This window comes from Crassostrea angulata, chromosome 4, assembly GCF_025612915.1.
Source record: "Crassostrea angulata isolate pt1a10 chromosome 4, ASM2561291v2, whole genome shotgun sequence".
NCBI lineage: Eukaryota > Metazoa > Mollusca > Bivalvia > Ostreida > Ostreidae > Magallana > Magallana angulata.
In genome coordinates, this window is record NC_069114.1 from 8,718,618 (window position 1) to 8,741,450 (window position 22,833).

General features: G+C 31.3%; 1 protein-coding gene and 1 pseudogene across 1 annotated transcript in view; both read left to right on the forward strand.

Moving 5' to 3' along the window:
• LOC128181099 (deleted in malignant brain tumors 1 protein-like) overlaps positions 1–16,715 on the forward strand; it is a 54,325-nt gene extending 37,610 nt beyond the window's left edge. Inside the window, exons 25-38 of the mRNA XM_052849369.1 lie at positions 3,747–3,904; positions 4,111–4,149; positions 6,733–6,877; positions 7,079–7,239; positions 7,924–7,932; positions 8,635–8,779; positions 9,672–9,832; positions 10,144–10,284; positions 10,724–10,870; positions 14,131–14,277; positions 14,684–14,886; positions 15,087–15,487; positions 15,693–15,946; positions 16,131–16,715. Coding sequence (XP_052705329.1) covers positions 3,747–3,904; positions 4,111–4,149; positions 6,733–6,877; positions 7,079–7,239; positions 7,924–7,932; positions 8,635–8,779; positions 9,672–9,832; positions 10,144–10,284; positions 10,724–10,870; positions 14,131–14,277; positions 14,684–14,886; positions 15,087–15,487; positions 15,693–15,946; positions 16,131–16,300 — 2,281 coding nt within the window. The 3' untranslated portion in view covers positions 16,301–16,715. The remainder of the gene's footprint in view (positions 1–3,746; positions 3,905–4,110; positions 4,150–6,732; positions 6,878–7,078; positions 7,240–7,923; positions 7,933–8,634; positions 8,780–9,671; positions 9,833–10,143; positions 10,285–10,723; positions 10,871–14,130; positions 14,278–14,683; positions 14,887–15,086; positions 15,488–15,692; positions 15,947–16,130) is intronic.
• A 1,290-nt stretch (positions 16,716–18,005) lies between these two features.
• LOC128180643 (deleted in malignant brain tumors 1 protein-like) overlaps positions 18,006–22,833 on the forward strand; it is a 33,142-nt pseudogene continuing 28,314 nt past the window's right edge.

A 22,833-nucleotide genomic window follows, 5' to 3' on the forward strand; every position in this document is an offset into this window, starting at 1 on the left:
GTTTTATATATACATGTAGGTATCAACCCTGTTCACATGTGGACCAAAATGTAAAGATTTCTTTAACAGACTTATTAATTCTATTAGTTATAAACTGGCCAAAACTGTTGTCAAAATATTAAAATAGCAATATGAGATCAACACCTTGTTTTGTATGTAAATTGTGCACACAAGTGCAGAATGATGCGATTTTAATCACTTACAACAGCTGTACAACAGGCAGCTGAAGACTTATTTTGAAAATTTAATATCTTAAAATATAAAAGAGTCTTTGACGTCCACTCTACAACCGTTTGTAAAGAAAACAAATTTAATCTTGCATATTAGTTTTGTTGCTTTGTCTAAAAATATGGTACCCTTTTTTATCAATCGGCATGTGATCTAATTTTAAATCAAGGAAAATCTAGTCTATAATTACACTATTAAAACAATCGGTGTTGAATGTGACATATCTCTATATACCAATCCTAAAGATTGATTTTTCAGTTCTAAATGTATAAATTAAAACAAATTCTTTTTAGAAGTGGAGCAAGGTACAAAAAATTATCTTTAAAAAATACATACATAAAGTATTAAATGAAGCTCTTCAATGTACCTCCAAAGACACTGACAAATACATCTCATGCCGACTAATAGTTTCTGGACCCGGTTTAAGAATATGATACCCACCATGAAACAAAGTTTAAACTTAAATTGGCAGCTTTGACTTTTTTCACAACAAAAGGTCATATTCTGACCTACATAATTTAGGTCTTCCGTTTCCAACGGAAGACCTTATAGTGATTATAATGTTTCTTCTTCTTATTTTTTCCCCTTTTTTTGTCCACAAGATTTCTCAGAGATGGCTGAATAAATTTTTGTAAATTTTTCTGAAATAAAAGCAATGACAATATCTCGAGGTGTTTTTTTTTCATTTTGTTAAAAATTATTTCCGGTCGTCCGTTTCCTGTCCCGCGTTGAAAAAGCTTGTATCAACGAGATCTCAGAAACGGTAAAGACTTGAACATCTAAACTTTGTGGGATGATAGACCTATAGCTGTAGATGTGTTTAAACTATTTTGTTTTGTTCGTCGTAACTTCCGGTCGACACCGCAAGCACTTCAAAAATAACTACTTTTTCGCATAAAATTCCTTTTCCATAAAATATATAAGTATAAATCTATGCATAGATTATCTATGCGATGTTATATCAACAAAAAAATCTACTTCCGGTGAGATATCTCAAATATCCCAGTTAGCTTTTTTTTCAAACACATTTTGTACAAATGAGATCTCAAAAACTATAAGTGAGCAAAGCACAAAACTTTCATGGATGATAGACATTTGATTGACGATGTGTTTAACCGGTTTTGTTTTGTCTTCCGTCACTTCTGGTCCACACAGGAAGAGTTCAAACAAATACAGCTTTTTTTCAGTTTAACTGTTTTCCTTTGATATTTGTAGTGAAGTCAATGAACAATTAAGTAGAAAGGGCAAGTAAAAAAAATATATTAAATACAATTTACATTGAGCACTTCCGTTTATCCGTTTCATGTCCCGAGACAAAAACACCTTGGTTCCTAGAGATCTCAAAAACGGTGAAGTCTTGAACAATGAAACTTTGTTGGATGATAGACTTTTGTATGTGCAAGTGTTAACACTATTTTGTTTTGTTCGGCGTAACTTCCGGTCGTCATCGGAAGCACTTGAAAAATTTGGGTTTTTTTGTTCATTTTACATAAAAGGAAAATATCAGTATACAATCTTACATATGTCATCTATATAATGTTAAATTAGCAAACACATTTTACTTCCGGTGAAATATCTCAAATATCTCTTTGTAGCTTTCCTTTTAACAAATTTGATGTCCTCGAGATTTCTGTCACTGTAAGTGATTGAGACACGCAGCTTTCATGATTTATAGAAATTTGATTGGCGATGCGTTTAACGGGTTTTATTTTGTCAACTGTCACTTCCGGTTCTTACCGGAATGGTTCAAACAAATCATGTTTAATAGTAAGGCAGTGTAGAATGAACGTCCAATACAAATGAGATTGTTTTAAACTGCATGTTCTGAAGTCATTGTGTTATACTTTTTTTGTGGTTGAACGGATAGCGCCGAGGATGGAGAAACATAGCAAATAGTATGAGTTCATCTCTGAATTGAATATGTAGTGGTAGTCGCCGATCTTGTTGACGTGTCTGAAAAAAAAATTAAAAATTTACAAAAACTTCTTTATCAAATCAATCATAGACGTATTCTGTTTTCGAATGTCATCATAACAACAATTTTATTTAAAACCGAGACAAGACTTCTATAAAATATTGTTACCACATACATTTTTCTGTTTGTTCTTTCTAAATTGGTTTTTATTATCAATCACAATATCTTTTATGGTGATTTGTACGAATGAACGAAAAGCGTATTGTGGTTTTCATGTTTTTTTTTTTTCATTTTTGCATAGCTATTATTTTTCCTTTTATTAAAGATCCAGAAACCAACGTGGGTAATCATCTGGAAAAATTTTCTCTGATTATTAATTATTATTTTATTTGTTTCAAATATTATGTAGCTTTTTCGAAATTGCAGCTATGCAATTTGCTCAATTTACTGTTTAATTCAACATCAATTTGGACGTTTTTTTATGACACATAAATGCCATTTTATAAATTCATACCTTTTGAGCACTGCTTTTATTTCAATTTGTCCACGAACTTAAATCATTTTTTCAAATTGAAATAAAATAGTTATTGTGTAAAATTTAATATGCTTTTAATAAATACAGTGTCTACGCAAAGCACAAGACCTGTTTTTAAGCAGGATGGATGGTCGATAAATTTACAATGAGATCTACTTTAAAATTTTAGACATTATTTCTTTAGCTTTAAACCATTGTTGTCCAATATTTTAGATTTATTATTCAAATTTTTTCTACATCTTTATAAAGAGCTATCCTTTTAAAGAAGATAAATATAATCTAAAAGGCCACAATCATCGACGTGCATCTCCTAATAGATATAAAATCACATCTCATGAGATAAAGCAAACACATTATGTAAGAGAAAAATATTTTATAAAGCGCTAGCAGTATCAGGACGCCATCCAGGATATGAAGGCCTCGTTAAGTAAACTTCTGTTAATGTAAAAACTCAATATGTCAGGTTAAAGATAAATTATTGGTTAGTAACTATACTTAAATGATCTATTATGTGACATCTTTTTTTCTAGTTAATAATGCATCCTACATGAACGCAAAATGATTCATTGGTACCGATACAATTGTCACTGTATTTAACAAAGTTAAATATTCAAAATTACTATTTCGTGATTTGATCCTTTCAGATACCTTAAGAATTAAATATGAATATCATAAGTAGCAATTTTAGAAACATAAAGAATCAGTTAAACTAGAAATTCATAATCTTTTGAAGGATCAGACCATGTTTTAAAACAGTTGTAGAATAGACGATGCACTGTAGAATAGAATGATTTTACACTTTTACAATCAGTAGATCAATTCAAAAAGAAATTTAAAAAGAGTTTACAATAAAACATATACTTCAGCCTTTGTGGTCTTTATAATAGGTATATTGGAGAGCATTTTTGTATATATTAATAGTCGAAGTTTTGTAAACCTATTATGAATTATAATAGAACATGTATCTATGCATGCAGTATACAAAAAAATCAAATGATTTTTTTTTTTTTGGAAAAAGAAATTGAATTTAGCAATTAATGTTTTGATTTAAATAAAAAACTTTTTCAGGTCATTTTTCAACAATGCTCATTTTGGTCCCGGAAACTGGACGATATGGTTGGATGATTTGGGTTGCCAAGGTTATGAAAGTGACATATCGCAGTGTGCATCAGGTGGATGGGGAATACACAATTGTGTTCATAGTGAAGATGCGGGAGTACAATGCAGTGAGTTTATCAATTGTCAAAATAGTGCACAAGTGGGACATATCTTTTTTTAATAGTATGGAAGGCATCATGCGATAGAATTTAATAAATCTTCATTTTTTTTTTGTCATTACACATTCATAAAAACAACAAAAATATCGGATGCATTGTACTTTCGTAGACTATTTTTGTCAGAAACATTCGAAAAATGTCTATTTCTTTTACAGATTCTATGTTGATGAGCACATCTTCGTATGGAACTACAGGTAAGAATTACATATAATGTTTAAATCTTATGTTCCATTTTAGAAAATATTCGAAAGAAACCAATCTTCCCATCTCTCTGCCTGTGAATTTCTTTCTTTCTGCTTTTGTTTTCTTTTTAGCTCACCTGAGCCAAAGGCTCAAGTGAGCTTTTCTGATCACAATTTGTCCGTTGTCGTCGTTGTTGTAAACTTTTCACATTTTCATTTTCTTCTCAAGAACCACCGGGCAGATTTCAACCAAATTTGGCACAAAGCACCACTAGGTGAAGGGGATTCAAGTTTGTTCAAATGAAGGGCCACGCCCTCTTTAAAGGGGAGATAATTGAGATTTATTGAAAATTTGTTAGTATTATTCAAAAATCTTCTTCTCAAAAACTATTTGGCCTGAAAAGCTTAAACTTGTGTGGAGGCATCCTCGGGTAGTTTAGATTCAAGTTTGTTCAAATGATCGTATCCGGGGGGTAAAGCGGGCCCCATTTGGAAGATCAAGTTTCATACAGGAATATTTAGAGAAAATCTTTTAAAAAAAATCTTTTAAAAACTATTTGGCCAAGAAAGCTCTAATTGGCATGTAACCATCCTCAGATAATGTAGATTCAAGTTTGTTCAAATCATGGTCCCTGGGGGTAGGGCGGGGCCACAATGGGGGATATTTTTTTATGTAGAGAGAAAATCTGTAAAAATGTGAAATATCATGCCAAGAAAGCCCAAATTCGAGTGGAAGCATCCCCAGATCGTATAGATTCAAGTTTGTTTAAATAATAGTCCAGGGGTAGGGTGAGGCCACAATGGGGAATGAATTTTTACATAGGAATATATAGAGAAAATCTTTAAAAATCTTCTTTTTAAAGACTATTTGGCCAGAAAAGTTTGTGTAGAGGCATCATCGGGTAGTGTAAATTTAAGTTTGCACAGTCTCTAGTGGTAGGGTGGGGCCGTGATTGCGGTTTGAATTTTTACATAGGAATATGTAGAGAAGATCTTCTAGGAAAGATTTCGGTCCAAAACTCAGTACTTAGTGTGAAAGTACAGGTTATACAGATTTAAATTTGATGAAACCATGATTTCCAAGAGAAAAGTGGGGCCACGAAATGGGGAGGGGGTATATAGGAATAGAGAAATATCTTCTTACAGGTACAACAACAAAAGGAGCTTGGTATTTACCCCCAAAAAAAGAAGTGGATAAAAATTGGCAGATTTTCAATTTTATTTTTAGCAAGATCTACTGTACTTAGTTGTGTTGTCAAGATATGTTGGTACTGTAATGCTAATTTGATCAGAATTAAGGCAATTGTTGCGCACGTAATGTAGATTCAAAGTTGAGAAAATCATGACCCCCCAAGGTTAGGTTGGGGCCACACTGGGGGTCAAATTTTTACATAGGAATATATAGAGTAAATCTTTAAAAATCTTCTTCTCAGAAACTAATTAGTCAGGAAAGCTGAACCTTGTGTGAAAGTATGCTCAGGTAGTTATGGAAATCATGACCACCAGGGGTAGGATGGCGCAAAAATGGGGTCGAATTTTTACATATGAATATATAGAGTAAATTTGTAAAACATCTTCTCAAAAACTAATTAGCCAAGAAAACTGAACCTTGTGTGGAAGTATGCTAAGGTAGTGTAGATTCAAAGTTGTGAAAATCCTGACCCCTGGGCGGGTAGGATGGGGCCACAATGGGGTCGAATTTTTACATATGAATATATAGAGTAAATTTGTAAAAATCTTCTTCTCAAAAACTATTTAGCCAGGAAAGCTTAAACCTGTGTGGAAGCATCTTCAGGTGATATACAATCAATATTGTGGAAATCATGACCCCCGGGGGTAGGGTTGGGCCACAATGGGGTCGAATTTTAACATATGATTAAATAGAGTAATTATTTAAAAATCTTTTCAGAAACTTATCAGCCGGATTATTCTTTTAAACTGTGTAGACTTTGGCCCCTGGACAACTCTTGGGCGTCACAAGGGGTTCAGAGTTTAATATAGGTTTATACCCCATATTTATAAACAATTGTTTAGGATCATTTTGAGAACTGCAATGCTCAACATGTGTTATGACTATAAATTATCCTGTTAGAAAAGGGAAAATATTAATAGGAAAAAGAATATTCAATAGGAACATGGATTTTTATTTATACAGGATCTACATGTATTACACAACATTGTCCAGATACTGTGGTTTCATTAATTTTCGTGGGTATCAATTTTCGTGGATTTTCTGAAAACCACAGTTTTCAGGATACATAATTTCGTGGCCAATGTTCCTTTCGATAGAAAATGTTAGTTAAAATTGAACTTCAATGAACATTTAATTTCGTGGATCAACTTAACAACGAATTCCACGAAAATTGGTATTCAACGAATATTGATGAAACCACAGTAGTGTGTATTTTGATTCCATTAACCTGATTTTATCATACCTATTGTTCTTCAAGTGAGCGATGTGACCCATGGGCCTCTTGTTGGGTATAGACATTCTCAGTAATTAGGGCTCTTGTTAATTGTTGCTCAAGATGTAAGGCTAGTAGGAACAAAAAAAATTATCCTAAATAAATGTAAAGGTTTTGGTTCATCGTTTAGCAGTACGCCTTGTCGGAAGTGAATACCCAGATAGAGGCACTATCGAAGTGTTACACAACGGACGATGGGGAACTATTTGTGATGATGGTTTTGATAAAATAGACGGTGATGTCATTTGTAGGATGCTGGGATATAACTCTTCACGGTAAATGAATATGTATTGAAATCATTCGATTTTGTTTACAAAGACCGACAATAAATATATGTAGCTGAAGGTGCAGTTAAAATCGGTTTTGTTGAAAAACAGATATTTTGAAATTGGAATTAAATGTTGACAAATATGAATATACCATTTGATAAAAACAGTTAGCTCGAAAAAAGTGTTAATTATTCAATTTTCATGTAGGAATTATTTTTCGAATGCACACTTTGGTTCTGGTATTGGGCCGATTTGGCTAGGCAATGTCCAATGCAGTGGCAGTGAAACTGATATAGCACAATGTGGATCAAACGGGGGATGGGGAATCGGTTACTGTAGTCATGGAGAGGACGCAGGTGTCCATTGTGGTGAGTGAATTATTCATTTTCTAGAGGTTTTAATAGCTATTCACAATTCGTCTTGGAAAAATAAAACCTTTTCATAGCATTTATTGCTCTAGACTTTACCTATCATGCATGTCCCCAATTGTAATGAATTTTTCAGGATTTACTAACCTAAAAATTTATTTCTTAGAATTTATTTATTTTAGTTTGCGAACCGAAAATTGTTTGTATAAATGTACCTGCTGCAGACCTTCAAATATAAAACTATCACACTGGCATGTGTTTTTGCCAACTTGTATTTTGAAGAAGATTATGGATATTTCTTAATTTATCATTTAAAAGTTTGGAATTTTTTTTCTGTGTTATTTTATTATTTTTTAGTTATAACCATGTTTATTTTCTAAATCTTCAAGAGAAAATAATAAAACACATGTAATCCTCCCTGTTTCAATTCTTTAATACAATTTTCGATAAATTAATATATTAAATATAAATATTTATTGACCTTAATAAAAGGTTTTACATTATTCTGATATTTAACACATGTATAATCGCATTTTTACGTGTATTATATCTAAAAGAATTGTTTTACCAGTCAAAAAAACCCAATGCCAACTTACACCATTCATATATGATATTAAATTCCACTCATGATTTTACTTTTTCTTTCATATTCAACCCCACATGGACTGATTTATCTATAATCAGGATATACAAGTAAGACTTGAATATCATATTTCTTATCTTGGCCAGAAAGAAATATGATAAAAATGGCTGAAACATCTGTTGAGAAAAAATAGTAAACCAGAATATATCTTGACAGAATGAATTATTCGACCAAGGGTATTTAATTAAATCGTTAATTAAGAAATATATGATTTATATTTTGGATACCTAAAACGATATTTAGGCTGTTTTGCCTTAAAGAAAAAGTCACCAGAAATTTTTTTTGTTGGGTTTATTTATTTGAATTAAAGTCGAACAATCATTGTTTATGCTATCACATGAAATTATTTTTTCAACTACAACTAACGATATCTTAATATAACAAATTATCGATCAAGATAAATATAAGTACTAGTAATAGTTTTATATTTTAGTTCAATTAGTTAATGTTCAGAAAGGAAATACTATGTCTTTTACAAGAAAGGTGATGATTTAAAGTATAAACCTTTTAACGTTAAAATCAAGAATTAAATGTTATGTCAATTAATGTAGATATTGAAAATTTATATTTAAACAAAAAATAGATATTTAAAACACATATGTCAAAAGATTTCTGAATAATGCAACTGATATCTGCATTAATTAATTCAACACATTTCATGTTTACAAAACAATTAATTCATTTAATTATAACATATATTATAAATCACCTATAAAATGCAAACTAAAATAAAGACTTTTTGATTATCTTAGACGTGAGATTAGTTGGAAGTGGATATTCCGATAGAGGCACTGTTGAAGTTTACCTTAATGGACAATGGGGAACAATATGTGACGATCGGTTCAATAAAGCAGACGGTGACGTCATTTGTAGGATGCTTGGATTCAACTCCTCTACGTAAGCTATTTACGTTTTCGTTTGTGCATCTATGCAATGATTATCCCCATCGATTGTCTATGATGTTAGTAGTACGTACGCAACTAATAAGTAGGTATCAATGAAATATAATTGTTTGTGATCAGAACAAATGACAGGATCTCGAAACTCCATTTATATCTATACTACTATATTAAAATAATAGACTCGAATTTTTGGTCTTTAATATCGATTAATTATTTTTCTCAATCAAGCTTCGCTCCTCAAAAAATTCCGGAAATCATCTGGGTTTTACAATCTAGCGCATGCGCATTACATTCACGCTTAATCACAAGCGGCTCTTATTTTGTTTCCACAATATCACATTTGCATGAATAAACTCAGAAACGATAAAACAAATGCGTGTAAACTTTCATTGGAAATTTGCTATATATTCTGTTCATCAAAGAAACTACGGGAAATAACTCTAATACCGTGTATTACTATGGAAAAAAACCCTAAATCGTGTCGGAGCGATCCTGCAATTTTCTGCTATATTACAGGTATATGGGAGGCATTTTAACTGTGGCGAAGACCCGTCCCGAGACACAGATTATTCTTACTAAGCAAAGCGTAGTAAAATTAATAGCATTATTATAGATTTGAAGCTTGGTTATGTAAATGTCAACAATACGGTGTGTTCATGTATCAATTTTGTAAATGTCCGATATCATATGCAATATCAACCCGTGTTCGCACGGGTAAAAGTCTAGTTTCAAAAAAAATATATAAATGTGTTTAGCTAGGTAATCCAGAGGACACATCTATTACAAGTAACTTCAAACAAAGTAAATAATTATATTCCTTTGAATGTTTTTGGTATTCCATTGATAATGGTTTCTAGGTTGTTTTTAATTTTTTAAAAATGTTTTAGTAATATTTTTGGGAGTGCCCATTATGGAACGGGGAGTGGGCCAATATTGTATCAAGTTAATTGTAATGGCTACGAAACTGACATAGCAGAATGTGGATTGAGCGACTGGGGCACTACTGGTTGTGGTCACTACGAGGACGTGGGAGTACATTGTGGTGATGGTTAGTCCTAGCTACATAATTTATATGCATGGAAATTTTTTTTTTAATTTTGTTTAACGAAAACACTTTGTGTCATTGCTTAAAATATATAGAAATTATTGCATCAACGTTTGTGACTGTACACAAATATCGTTTCTATTGACAGTTGGCTATTTCATCACTGAGCTAGTTTTGAATGTGTTATTTTAAACTTCAAAATGCCCTGTGCAGGTGCATATTTCGTTCAGGAAATGTGAACAATAAAATTAAGAAAAATAAACCTCGATACTTGATTATATAACAATTCATGGATATTCCGGTTTTTCTACAAGGTGATGAATACGAAACAACAAGCATGAGCTATGGCACCTGTTATAGTCGCGTTTGTTATAATGGCGGTACCTGCATTGCGTACAATAATGGATATCCCGGGTACTATTGTAATTGTCCGAGCGGATTTACAGGGATGCATTGTAAGTTTCAACAGCTTTAATCCTTTATATATTATCTGTTTCGTAAAGGCTTGGCTAAATTCGTGTCACTATACAGCAATGTCAATTGCTGCAAAGGAGCAGAGATGCGGCAGTTTACTGTATCTGTGAAATATACATAAAACCGCCGACACAAATTCATTAATAATTTAAACCTAATTGTGTTACATACAAATGAGTATGACATGAAGATAATTGAAATGATATACTGTATACAGGTTAATAATCGCCCGTTTTATTTTCACCGTCCTTGCAATTGTCGTCAGGCGAATGATAATGTTTCAAAAATCTTTCTTCAAATACAACTGTGTCTTGGAGAAATCAAGACGGGGCAAACCCTTTTAAAGTGAATAAAGTGTCAAAAACAACATGTGGTGAATAAGTCTTTATACAGTATTATTTTTGTTGTTCAATTTATTAGGTCAAGATTACGCTACAACCTATGACGCATGCTATCCAAATCCATGTCAAAACGGTGCAACGTGCTCCAGGGACTATTATTACTCGAGAAATTACTATTGTTCATGTCCAAGAGGATACTCGGGCCAAAACTGCGAATATTATGTTGGTAAGAAACATATTCATTTCGAATTTTCATAGAATGATAGAAATAACGCATTATTAAGCCTTTTATAAATATACAATGTTATTGATATTTCTGCGTGCCATCGTTTAAATCAGAATGTTATGAAGAAATAATGACATGAATCATTAAGCTTTAGATGGTAATTTAAAATTGTAACCAACTTTTTTCTTTTATTGGTTGTAAAAAGTGTTAAAAGTACACAACTCTTACATATATGAAAATGATATTTGACAAACAAAACTATTATCTCCCCCTTATTGCTATCTGCCACGGAAACCACCGTATGTTAAGAAATATTTCTTAAAATTTTAACATTGTTCGAACATACAACAGACCTAATGGTGATAACCAAGATATGTAGTATGCAAAACGTTTAAAAGCAAAATCTAAATACCATGGCATCTGTTGTCCTGATAGCACCAATATTTTACAGTTTTACGATTTGAAAAATTACCTTTTATTTTAAAACAGTTATACATTATATCTACAACAAGCTGAGCATTTAAATGAATTTGAAAACATTGTTATTGCTTGTCGGAAAAACGATTAAACTTATGTATTAACTCTTAAACAATTGTAAACATACACATTAAGTTTTTAAGATAATTTTCAATTTCGTATATTTACTATTATACTCTTGCATTATCATTAAATATAGTGATGTTATGAGAGAAAAAAAAATCCTGTAAATTGCCCATAACATCCAATTTTATTTCAATGCAACCGAGGCATTTTCAAAACATCATGTCAAATAATATAGGAAAACATTTATATATATATATATATATATATATATATATATATATATATATATATATATATATATATATATATATATATATATATATATAGGCCTTACCAAATTTTATTTCTATAACGTATGATGAAAAAAACATTCTTAAATTTCGGCATCAATCGTATCCTTTGCATACCAAGCAAATGAGTTCCATAGCAACAGAGCTCAGCAGACATTATTTTGTAATCTTTAAGTTATTGAAAAAGTATTTGTGGCGATGGGCAGTTATGAAAAACACGTAATCTGATAGCGTGCATCCTTAGATACAATGTTTATGAATTGTTTATTTGATATCTTAGACATCATAGTTATAAATAAAAATAAGAAGCATATTTCAGGTGTTCGTTTGCCAGCTTTATGATATTTGGGTATGGACGGGGTGAGTCGTGTTCCAAATTCTTCTACTGATGTTTTCTGATATCTTTATATTTATGATATACTTCATGATTTAGTAGAGAGTCCTATCATTGATATAGATAAGTCAATACTAATCTTTCTAGACTGTCTAAAACTACAATAGTACATGGATAAATTATTTTCCAGTAATTGTTACATTTTATTTCAAAGTAAGTCAGTCTTTCTAGATTAAATGCTTGCACTATACCATTTTGCAAGATTTCTGATTTCCATGGCATCATTTTTATAATCACCTTCTTCTTATTAACTGAGTAACTTCTTCCTCTTTTCTAAGGACAATCTCCTGAAGTAGCTAGCCATCTGAGCTTAATTTTTGCTGACAGAATCTTCTTTTGCCACCATTGTGCTTGACCATTCTCGTGTTTAGAGAGTCAGACACCTCTTCTGTGTCTTACTTATGTTTAGTTATTTCACCTATTTCACATATTTCTCTCGTAAAAAGTATGTTTGTTCTTTGGCGTATCCTATGGTATTTTCTAAGTTGAGTTCAGAAAAAAGTGTATTTATCTTAAAGTCGATGTATCTGACGAGAAAGATAATCAATAATCTTAAAAGAGTACAGAAATTTTACTGTTTCTTAATTTAGTAAATCGAATGTATTAATACGCGGCTATGTAAAGGCTGTCCTAAGCTAAATATATATAGAAAAATGATACTATTTTATTGATAAAAAAATACTTTAACCGAGCAAGTTTCTTTAAACTTTTATTACATAAATTAACAGTGCCATCCAACACTATATTTGATGTATTTTTGTGACGTCATATATTTTTCTTAAGCACGTAACGGGCGTATTCTAACACGGTAAAAAAATCTATAAAAATTACATCGGCGCAAGTGAATAATGACATTAAATCAAAATATTTTTATGAAAATTCTTCGAAGAGAAATATATTTTACAGTTCTTACTGGGGGCTCATATAGATATTTCGTTTATTTGAAATATTGTCAAAACATTTCGCACCGCCATCGAAATTAGGCCAATTTTTACCTTTTATGCTCGATTAACACAAAATTGGGTCAATCGATAGGTTTCCCCCAGCAGGATTCACATTGGTACTTATTTTTTCTCCCGATTTCACGTAAAATATACTAAAATTGTTTTTATCTTTCACTTGCGCCAAGCCGTTTTTATATGCATATACATATCACCATTCATTAGACTTCACGTAGCAGGGGGAGTCTCAAACCCATTAGATTTTGAATAGTTATTTACCTATTACGAAGCTTTAAAACTGTTGATTTTTTTATACTCCATATCAGTGATATTGAATTTAGTATCACAAGTATTTTCTTGTACAACAGTGTCTATGTAAAGGAATGAAGTGGTTTTTTATGCAAAATAAATATCACTTATAACGTTACGATACATTCCCTAAGAACGATCGAAAGGAATGCAGATCGTGACGTCAAAGTTAACTATGACGTCAAATTTATGAAGTACGGACAAGTGACTTTCTACATATTGCTGTGAAACTAATCGGGCAGCCTTAACATAACCGCGGATGGACTTTTACTGACCAATAAACTTCCATAAAGGTCTTCTTTGTTATGATGATAAAATCACGAACTTCTTTGTTTCGGAATTTTGTATAACTTGAAGATATTAAAAACATACTGTGTAGATTGAAATTATGGAATTTTTTACCTTTCTTCGAATGTTGACCCTTTAAACTCAAATTACTCGTATTTGATGTATTATATGCATACCAGGGTTTTGTGATATTGTGATTTTTTGATATTGGATAGTGTAGTAATTGAGCTTGCTTGGTATGAGAAAGATTTTGTTATTGATCATCTTTTTTCTTTTAATAACAGTTTTTAATTAGTTTTGAAACTTTTAAACAAGGTTCTTAATTTTCCAATTGATCGTAGTTCTTAATATTTCATTTTTTTTATTTGAATATTGTGTTAGCGTATTTGTCCCAGCAATTTTAAGTCAACCAAATTTGTTATTAGAAAACAGGAAAAATAAATAACTGAACTTGTCCATATGTCATACGTTTTATTAACTTGTTTTTCTTTTAAGGTTATTATGAAACAACATCATATGATCCCTGTTATTCCCACAATCCCTGTAATAATGGCGGTACGTGCTATCATAACTATGGATACCCAGGATACTATTGCACGTGCCCTAGTGGATATTCTGGACGTAATTGCGACAGCTATAATGGTATGCATAATGTAAACTTCTGTTTTACATTTAATATTTCTATGGATTCATTTGATTTTTTTGTGTTTTTGCGTCTTTATTTATAAATAATAAACTCGTGAAAGTTTTATATGCTATATAATTAGAAATTCACTTATTCAATACACAAGGATTTGTGTATGATTTTTTTATTTGCATTTTCTTCTCAGTCGGAAATTTGGGTATTTAAAAATATCCCTTTTTTCCATGTCACATATTTATGTCTAAAACGATTTGAGTCTTTTGCATAAGTGTTTCTTTGTCCCCAAATTATATATAGAAAAATTCAGAGTTTTTTTTTAATCCATTCTTATGTAGAATTCTTTAAGTCTTTTTATTTATTATATCTATTTATTGTATATGCAAAATGTTTGGGTCATGTACACAGGTTTATCGATAGAGAGCGCTATAACCGTCGGTTGCAACGAAAACAACTGGGATGTAGCCGTGTATCTTCCTCCCCTGTACAGCAGATACTCGGATTTTAACCCTGGTGACCTTTATCTGGGTCAAGACAGCTGTACCGGATACGTGGACGGAAATTATCTTCGCTTCCGGTCTGATTACACTACTTGTAGCACGGAAACTAGAGTGAGAGTCATCCAACGATATCAAAGTTTATGATTGTGTTTTGGATTAAGAATCGATAAATTAGAATATTTTGTACTGAATGAATCTTACAGTCAATAGATAGCATAATTAATGTAATTTTGTGTACTTCATGTATACTTATATGTATATGATAGTTGCATTAATCATAATCGTTATTCCTTATTCATTTTGATGTATAGACTTCCAGGGATAATATTGCTCACACCAACGAAATCATTTATGCTGTTCATGACCCCAGTCATCACTTCATCGTTCGTGAATATCGGTTTAGAGTGCCAGTTGATTGTTTTCTACCCCGAAACGAGGAAAGCTCCAACCATTACAATCACGGCCATGTCACTATTCCTCAAGCACATCACGTGACCGGCTCAGCACACCACACGGTTTATCTACGATTTTACACAGATTCTGCCTTCCAACATCCCAAATCTCTGTATGGGTCCAAAGTTGGTGATACTGTGTATGTTAAAGCGTTTACCGATGTCAGAGACTACAATCAGAAAATGAGGCTGTCAGACTGTTACACCACGCCCACATCATCTTCATACTCCAGTTTAAAATATTTCATTATACAAAATGGGTAATGCATTTTTTTATTCACTAGATAATTTTTTTTAAAATAAAAAATACCCCAGTTTAATCTAAACAGTAGTTAGCTTTTTGCTAAAATATCAGATTTAGATTATGCATGAGAAAATTTCACAAAGAAATGTACCTAAATTTGAGAGTATGCGAATTGGAAAGTAAAATGTCTAAGGAATTATATACCAGTATATGTTTTACAGATGTGTTATCGATCCAAATGCAGGGATTTTGTCACAAAATACGCACGAAACTCGCTTCTTTTTCCAAGATTTCGAATACTCAACCAATCAAAATTCATTATATCTTCACTGCAATGCTACCTTTTGTAAATCAAACGACTACAGCGCCGCTTGTGAGCAAACTTGTCATCACAAGCGATTAGGAGGGGGTAACGTCGTATTCGATGGCCCAGTGGAGAGCTTTGATGTCAATGACGCTGTCAGATTGACAAGTGGTATGCATGAATTGATTATTTGGTTAAATTGGGAATTATGAGAGTATATTAGCAGCATATTATTGCAATGATACGGTGTAATTATTTACAGTTTCAATGAAGATTTAACAAAATCAAAATAAATCTTTGTATAAGATGTGTATTGTCAAGAATCTATGCGAAAGTTCGAAGTTCTTTTTTACAGCTGACACAGGTAGTAAAGGAAATAGAATATACTCCGGAAATTCCACAATATTCGTTGTTATCTCCCTTGTCTTTGGAGGCGTAATTCTTGCAATGACTATAACCATCGTCGTAGGAAAGTTGAAGAAGAGAATGAGCCATAAAGGATCAGAAGTTGTAAAAGATATTTAATTGTTTAGTAACGATAAAAACAACATGTATATGTCTTCAATGAATGTTTTATATAATTCTATATAATTTCAAAATTTTTCTTTATACAAATCAGTTTGATGTTCAAAATGACTTGCACACCATTTCTATAGTTCAAATACATGTAAATATTCTAAAAAAAAATATGTTATCATGTTAATCGCAGTTTTCAATTGTTAATACATGTAGTTTTGAATTATCATAATTGAGAGATCTTAACGATCTTTTTCTTGTGTTGTCCAATGTTAACTTGAGTGAATGGAACGAACAACCTAAATCTAGACAGAGTTTGTGAAAACTCGTTTCAGTTTTATGGTGATTTGTGAATTTTGTGCAAGCTTTGACCAAGAGTGTTAATAAATGTCGATTCTTTATCATATTAAATCATAAAGATGCTTTTTGCTTATCATTAATTCAAGAGTATGCCCGTATAAAACAAAATTAAGTCTGCTTAACAACTTGAGCGTTCATGTCTCAATCCATGACAAACGCAGTTGTGTTTTTTTTTGTAGACTGTAACCCAACTTACTGAGCAACAAACATAGTTTCAAAAAAAGCCTACCGTATTTAGAGCAAACGTTTCTCAGCAATTAGCTATCAAGGAAAACTGCGTTCATTTTTCCTTATTATGACGTGTGGAAAAACATGGTATGTGCTTTTTGAATTGGTGTGCCTTAAATACCAAAATTAATACCACTCATTGTAATTTTTGTTTTACTGCAACTTGTACGCATTTACTTAAATTAGTCTTACCGTTAAGTTTCATAAATTGGCATTTGAAATAAGAATAATTCCCATCAAAAGCTTTCAGTAAATATGTCAAATATTGCTCTCTTGTAGTTCTATTAAAAATGAAAGCCCGAATTTCATAGCAATTGTGTAAAGTTAGTATTGTCGATTCTGGAGTTGCTTGAAAATAGATACTATCATGTGCACTAAGACATTGATGGAATAGATACAATATATTGAGTGGTTTGATTTATTTTTTTCAAAAATAAACATTGATTGTATTTGGTACCCACTGGTGGACACCCTGTTCAAAAATTATTTCATACCCCTTTCCTGTATTTGGATGTTTGTATGCAACTTAATACATGGCAATTTAATGCGTAAGAAGGTATGTGTTTGATTTTATTAACTTAAAGATATTACTTCCTATTCATATTACTCAGCGATAATTAAAACAATGATCTGCTGATCCTTCGCCAACATGCAATTAAAGAAAAGCGTTTATGATTACAACAGGAACACAAACATTAAAAATATAAAGGGCATCAAACAATTCCGTTCATTAAATTTTTTTTTTTTTGAAAATAACACAAAAACTGATATTCATACTACCAGTATCAAAGAGCAAAACTACAAGGATAAACAATGAAGAAGTTTAATTCAAAGGCAAATCCTAAAGTCTAGATAATGTGTCGTTAAGACCAACAAAATATGATGTTTGTTTCACATTGTGTCAGTACGCAAAACATAGCATACTGTCGGGAATTGCAATTTATGTATCAGAGTTATCAATAAAAACGAATTTAAAAGATAGAATCGATATGCAAATATATTGAGGATTGGATTGAAGTAGAAACAAAACATGTTTATGTATACATATTTACACAGTTATCAATGCATATGAGATAAAACGTCTGCATATCGTTCGAACCATTCATATTGGTTAAATAAACATGGGGCGGCGGTCGTTGATGTCACCGGTGAGTTTTGTAATTGATTTTATGAGGCAAAACGTCATATTATTTGAATGATTGATAAGTTTGGTGTTGGGTTTTTTGTTTTGTAATTGGTATTGTTTTTACATAAACAAATCTGGAAATCACAATCAAAGTAAATTCAGTTCAATGCGATATCTTTTTATGTTTGAAAAATGTATCTATAAATTTTATAGGGAATACTTACATCATTTGATATTTGAATTGCTAGATGAAGCAATCCATTATGTTTTGTTTTCCAGGTCCTTTTTGTAGCAGTTATAATAGGTATGTTGAAAAAACAGACATTATAATGAATCGTATTATCTATGCAATTCAGATTACATGTATACTTAATGAGAATCGACATTACTGACAATTACAGAAACTGTATTCCTTATATACAATAATGAAAAATTCCGAGATGGATATCAGAAATATGAACAATAAAATGCTTGATTTTGAATTGTATGCGGGCTGTAAATGTTATTAAAGATTGAAAAAAAAATCATCATAATGACGAATATATTAGTAACTCTAGTAAGTTAAACAGCCGAATTCAAGGACACAGCAATGCTTTTGGAACAATCTGTCGAATAATGGTTATCATTAGTTAATGTGAATGTTGACCATATAATTTTGAAATTGTATCAATAATGGACGGCTAGTAGTTAAGAGTAAAATTATAATCCCAACCATTAATGATGCAATTTATATAAAAAAAATATCACTTTTTTGATAGCATGAATTGTACTTTAGAATTCCTATCTGTATATTTTTCAAGTTAAATTTTAAAAAGATGTTAAATCTAATAGATACATGCTTATAGGAAACTCAATATTCGCCTGCATACACGGCTTCTATTTTGAGCAAAATAAACCATTCTAGATAGTTTACGTCCAATATCAAGATAAGGAAGTGAATGAAAAGGTTAAGTTTTAGTTTATAACTGTCTTTACTGCTTATGACCAGCTCGTTCTGGATACCGTATTATAAGATAATAAATGTACAATGATATATCATATTTACTCTAAATGAAAGGGGAATGCGACAGAGCGAGCAGAATCTCAAAAAAGAAAAATGAACTTTAGCAAACTTAACAACCTTAGAACAATCTTGAAAGAGGTTTGTTCCTTTGTTTTTAAACATGTTTGTGCACCTCTAGTCTGAATATTCTGCAATATATATAAATCTTTATCATATACTAATATTCTTCATTTGCAAATTGACTTTAATAGTAATATCAAAGTCTTGTAATAGTTGTTTTCAGATTTTCAAGAGTTCATGGTTTTTATTTGTTTGTGCATAGAATATTAAATCTTAATAAACCATAAAAAATATAATTAAAAAAATTGAAAAGCAGAGTAGGAACTCGTTGAATAAGCTGTATGTTACTCAATTTAGCCAGACCGAAATAAATAGTGGAACATGCCAAGATCCTGAGTCAAAACATTATTATTACATACATAATGTTTATTAACTATAATTATAAATTATTTACTTTAAATGCAAAGCATTTAATAAGATAAATGCTCAACGATGCATTCGTTTTGCTGTTTTCTCTCATGCCATAAATAGATGTGAATTTTGATTCTTAATGATACACTTTTGAATCTGTATTATAAATGGACGGCTAAGTAGTTCAATAATATTTAAAAAATATCATTAATGGTCATGATTTTGACAACTTATGCAATTTTTTTAATCATTCGTGAATATACTGTATCATTAGAGTTAGCTACCCAGCATATATATAATGGCTTTGATGAAATTCTTATGTACAGGATTAGGGACACCGATTACAGCTCATCATACCACGGAGGATTATCAAAGGCAGTTCTCCGCCGGTTTGTACATTTAAAACATTTTTTTTTTTTACACAGGTGACAAATTAAAGGTTAAATGACTATATTTACTCGATCAAATAAAATATATAAAATGAACATTTACTTGCATTGAGTCGATCTTTGTATATTATTGCAATTTTAAAGGTAAGCAATGTAAATAGATAAATCCTCGGTTTGATCAAATACCCCCAGGAATATTTGTTTTATTAGATGACTCATTGACAAATCGAAACAGTTTTATCACATCAAAGGGACATGGTCACAATTTTAGTCAAATTTTATTTTTCGATATCTATTGTTTACAATGCTTCAGTAAGACAGTTCTAATAAAATTTGAGAGTGATTCGAAGAGTTATAAGAAAGATAAAGGGCTCGTAATTCTTTGTCATATAAACAAAGCTCGTGTCCTGGTTTTGTTTACATAGTAAAAAATATTTTTTCCAGCTTATTTGTCTTTTTATTTATTTTAGGCATTTATAAACAGTTCCTAACGTTTAACACATTCGTGTTAGGTTTAAAACTGCAATTTTTACTTAAACTTTAAAAATGTAAACAAACGCTTTGTTTACATAGCGAAGAATTTCAAGCTCTGTAACTTGCTTAAAACTCAACAAATGACACTCAAATTTCTGTTGTCATTAAAAATGCCTTTCTGAAGCATTGAAAATATTAAAATCGGAAAATTTATTTTTGACGAAAATCGTGACCATGACCCTTTAATAAGTCTTATTAAGCGAGGAAAACCTTAACATAAGAAAGCTAAATACATTAATCTTCCATCATGTTAAGTATTCATTGAGCGCGATGGGCGAGGTGAAATATCATTCTTAAGAGTTCCTAAATCATCTAAATCAGCGTATCGACCAAAACAACCCAGGAGTAAATGTATAATTATTAGTAAAAGAAGAACAAGGTAAGTCAGCAAAACTTTATTATATGTAGCATTTATGACCATTATTGGCGACAGTAAAAGCAAAGAGCTAATAAACCTGTAGTTCGCTCTCAAAAACATTCCTGACCCTAGGGACTAGAAGTTTGCGGACAATCCTGAAGACACCCTGTGATCAACAAAACAAAAACTATATAGGAGCTGACCAGATATCTTTTTAAAAAAACCCACAAAAACAAATCAATATTGAGAGATGAAAACTGACTAATTTCAAATGAAATATGATTCTAATTATCATAATTTATGCATCGATAAAATTTTTGATCACACTGATTGTAGTTAAAAACTGTTGATTTACTCTAGCTGAATCCGTTTTATTTGAAAATTAATAATATTATGCAAATTGTTTGTTGTCTCAGAAACAGTTAAAGCGCTGGCAGTTTTCTTTCAAGCTGATGTAATTAATGATATTACTAAACAAGATATAAATGCATGATAATTATATGTCATCACTGTATCCCAAGCTCTGTACGCCTTATGTCCTCTGGCTGGTATAGTCATGTTGCGCTGATACAGAAAATAATATGACCATTTAATGACTCTTTCGTTCGGCATTCTTTTACTCATGTGTTTGTAATTATAAAATCAAAATTGCACCGACAGGATATTCAGAAGTCAGCATAGAAAACGGGTATTATGGGCGTCTGTATGTCAGCCATTATGAACATGGTTACACCAGATCAGAAGTATGTTACTATGAATTCAACCGATACGAGGGGGAGACGATCTGTCAATATTATGGTCATTCATATGATACATTTATTAGGTATGTCATTTTAACTAACCAGTTATAGTTTGCAATTCAACCTTAAAGTACCTCACGACATCCAGAGTTAAAGTTTGCAATTCAACCTTAAAGTACCTCACGACATCAAGAGTTAAAGTTTGCAATTCAACCTTAAAGTACCTCATGACATCAAAAGTTAAAGTTTGCAATTCAACCTAAAGTACCTCACGACATCAAGAATTACACTTTTTAAAACAGTACGTCACATGATGACGATTGAATTGTTTGTATATCTTAGCACATATTTGTGAACAGCAGATCATGAGTTTTAATCCCATGATATTATTTTAAATCGATGCTTTTGTTCATTTTAACTGACCCAAATGTCTAAAAATTTTTTTTTATCAAACGTTAAATATGTTACCACCAATTTGACTTGTAAACGTCCTATGCATCATGCTATTTTCCTTAATAACTCTTATGCTGATTAGGAAACTAGGTCAATGTATTGTGAGCCACTTTTATTAATTACAATGAAAAAAATAAACCGTGAAACTTTTTTGGTTTTTTTTTAATACAGCGTATCTCCAAGAAACAGCCATAACACAGTGAACGCACATTGTAGTTCATACAGAAATGGCTCATATAATTTTTGTGACATTCGAAGACTTGGCAACTGTGCACATGTTGTTTACCTACAATGCCATCATGATGGTAATTTTTTTTTCAGATTTCATACAATTCTCTAAAAAGTTCACTGTGATAATAACTTGGTTGGTCTGGGTGTCAGTTCGTGTGAAACCCAAAGGACCTTCGAAAAAGTGGGAATTTGTTTGTAAGCGTAATGTTATCTAACTAAATTTAAATCGTATATTGATACAATTCTAAATAAATAATATATTGATTTACTCCTGACAATTGCCTATTGTAACAAAGTTGCCTATTGTCAAGTGTTTCTTTTGTTGACTTGATGGCATAATTTATTAAATGATATATCAAACGTTCCATTACATTTTAATCATCTGCAAAACTTGAAAATGTTGGATAATAGAGATATTAATTGAAATTTATGTATTAACAAGGACATTACAATTTTGAAAACGAAAAAAGAACTTCAGCAGGTACTTAAATAGACTCTCCCATGATTTTCTAACACTTGTTTGATATTTCAGCGTCATCTACAGTGCCGTACGGATGGTGGACACGAGGTGAGATATGTGTAAATATTAAAATATTTGCAGCTTCCATTGATATTTCTACAAAATAAATAATATTGTATTTTAATCTTA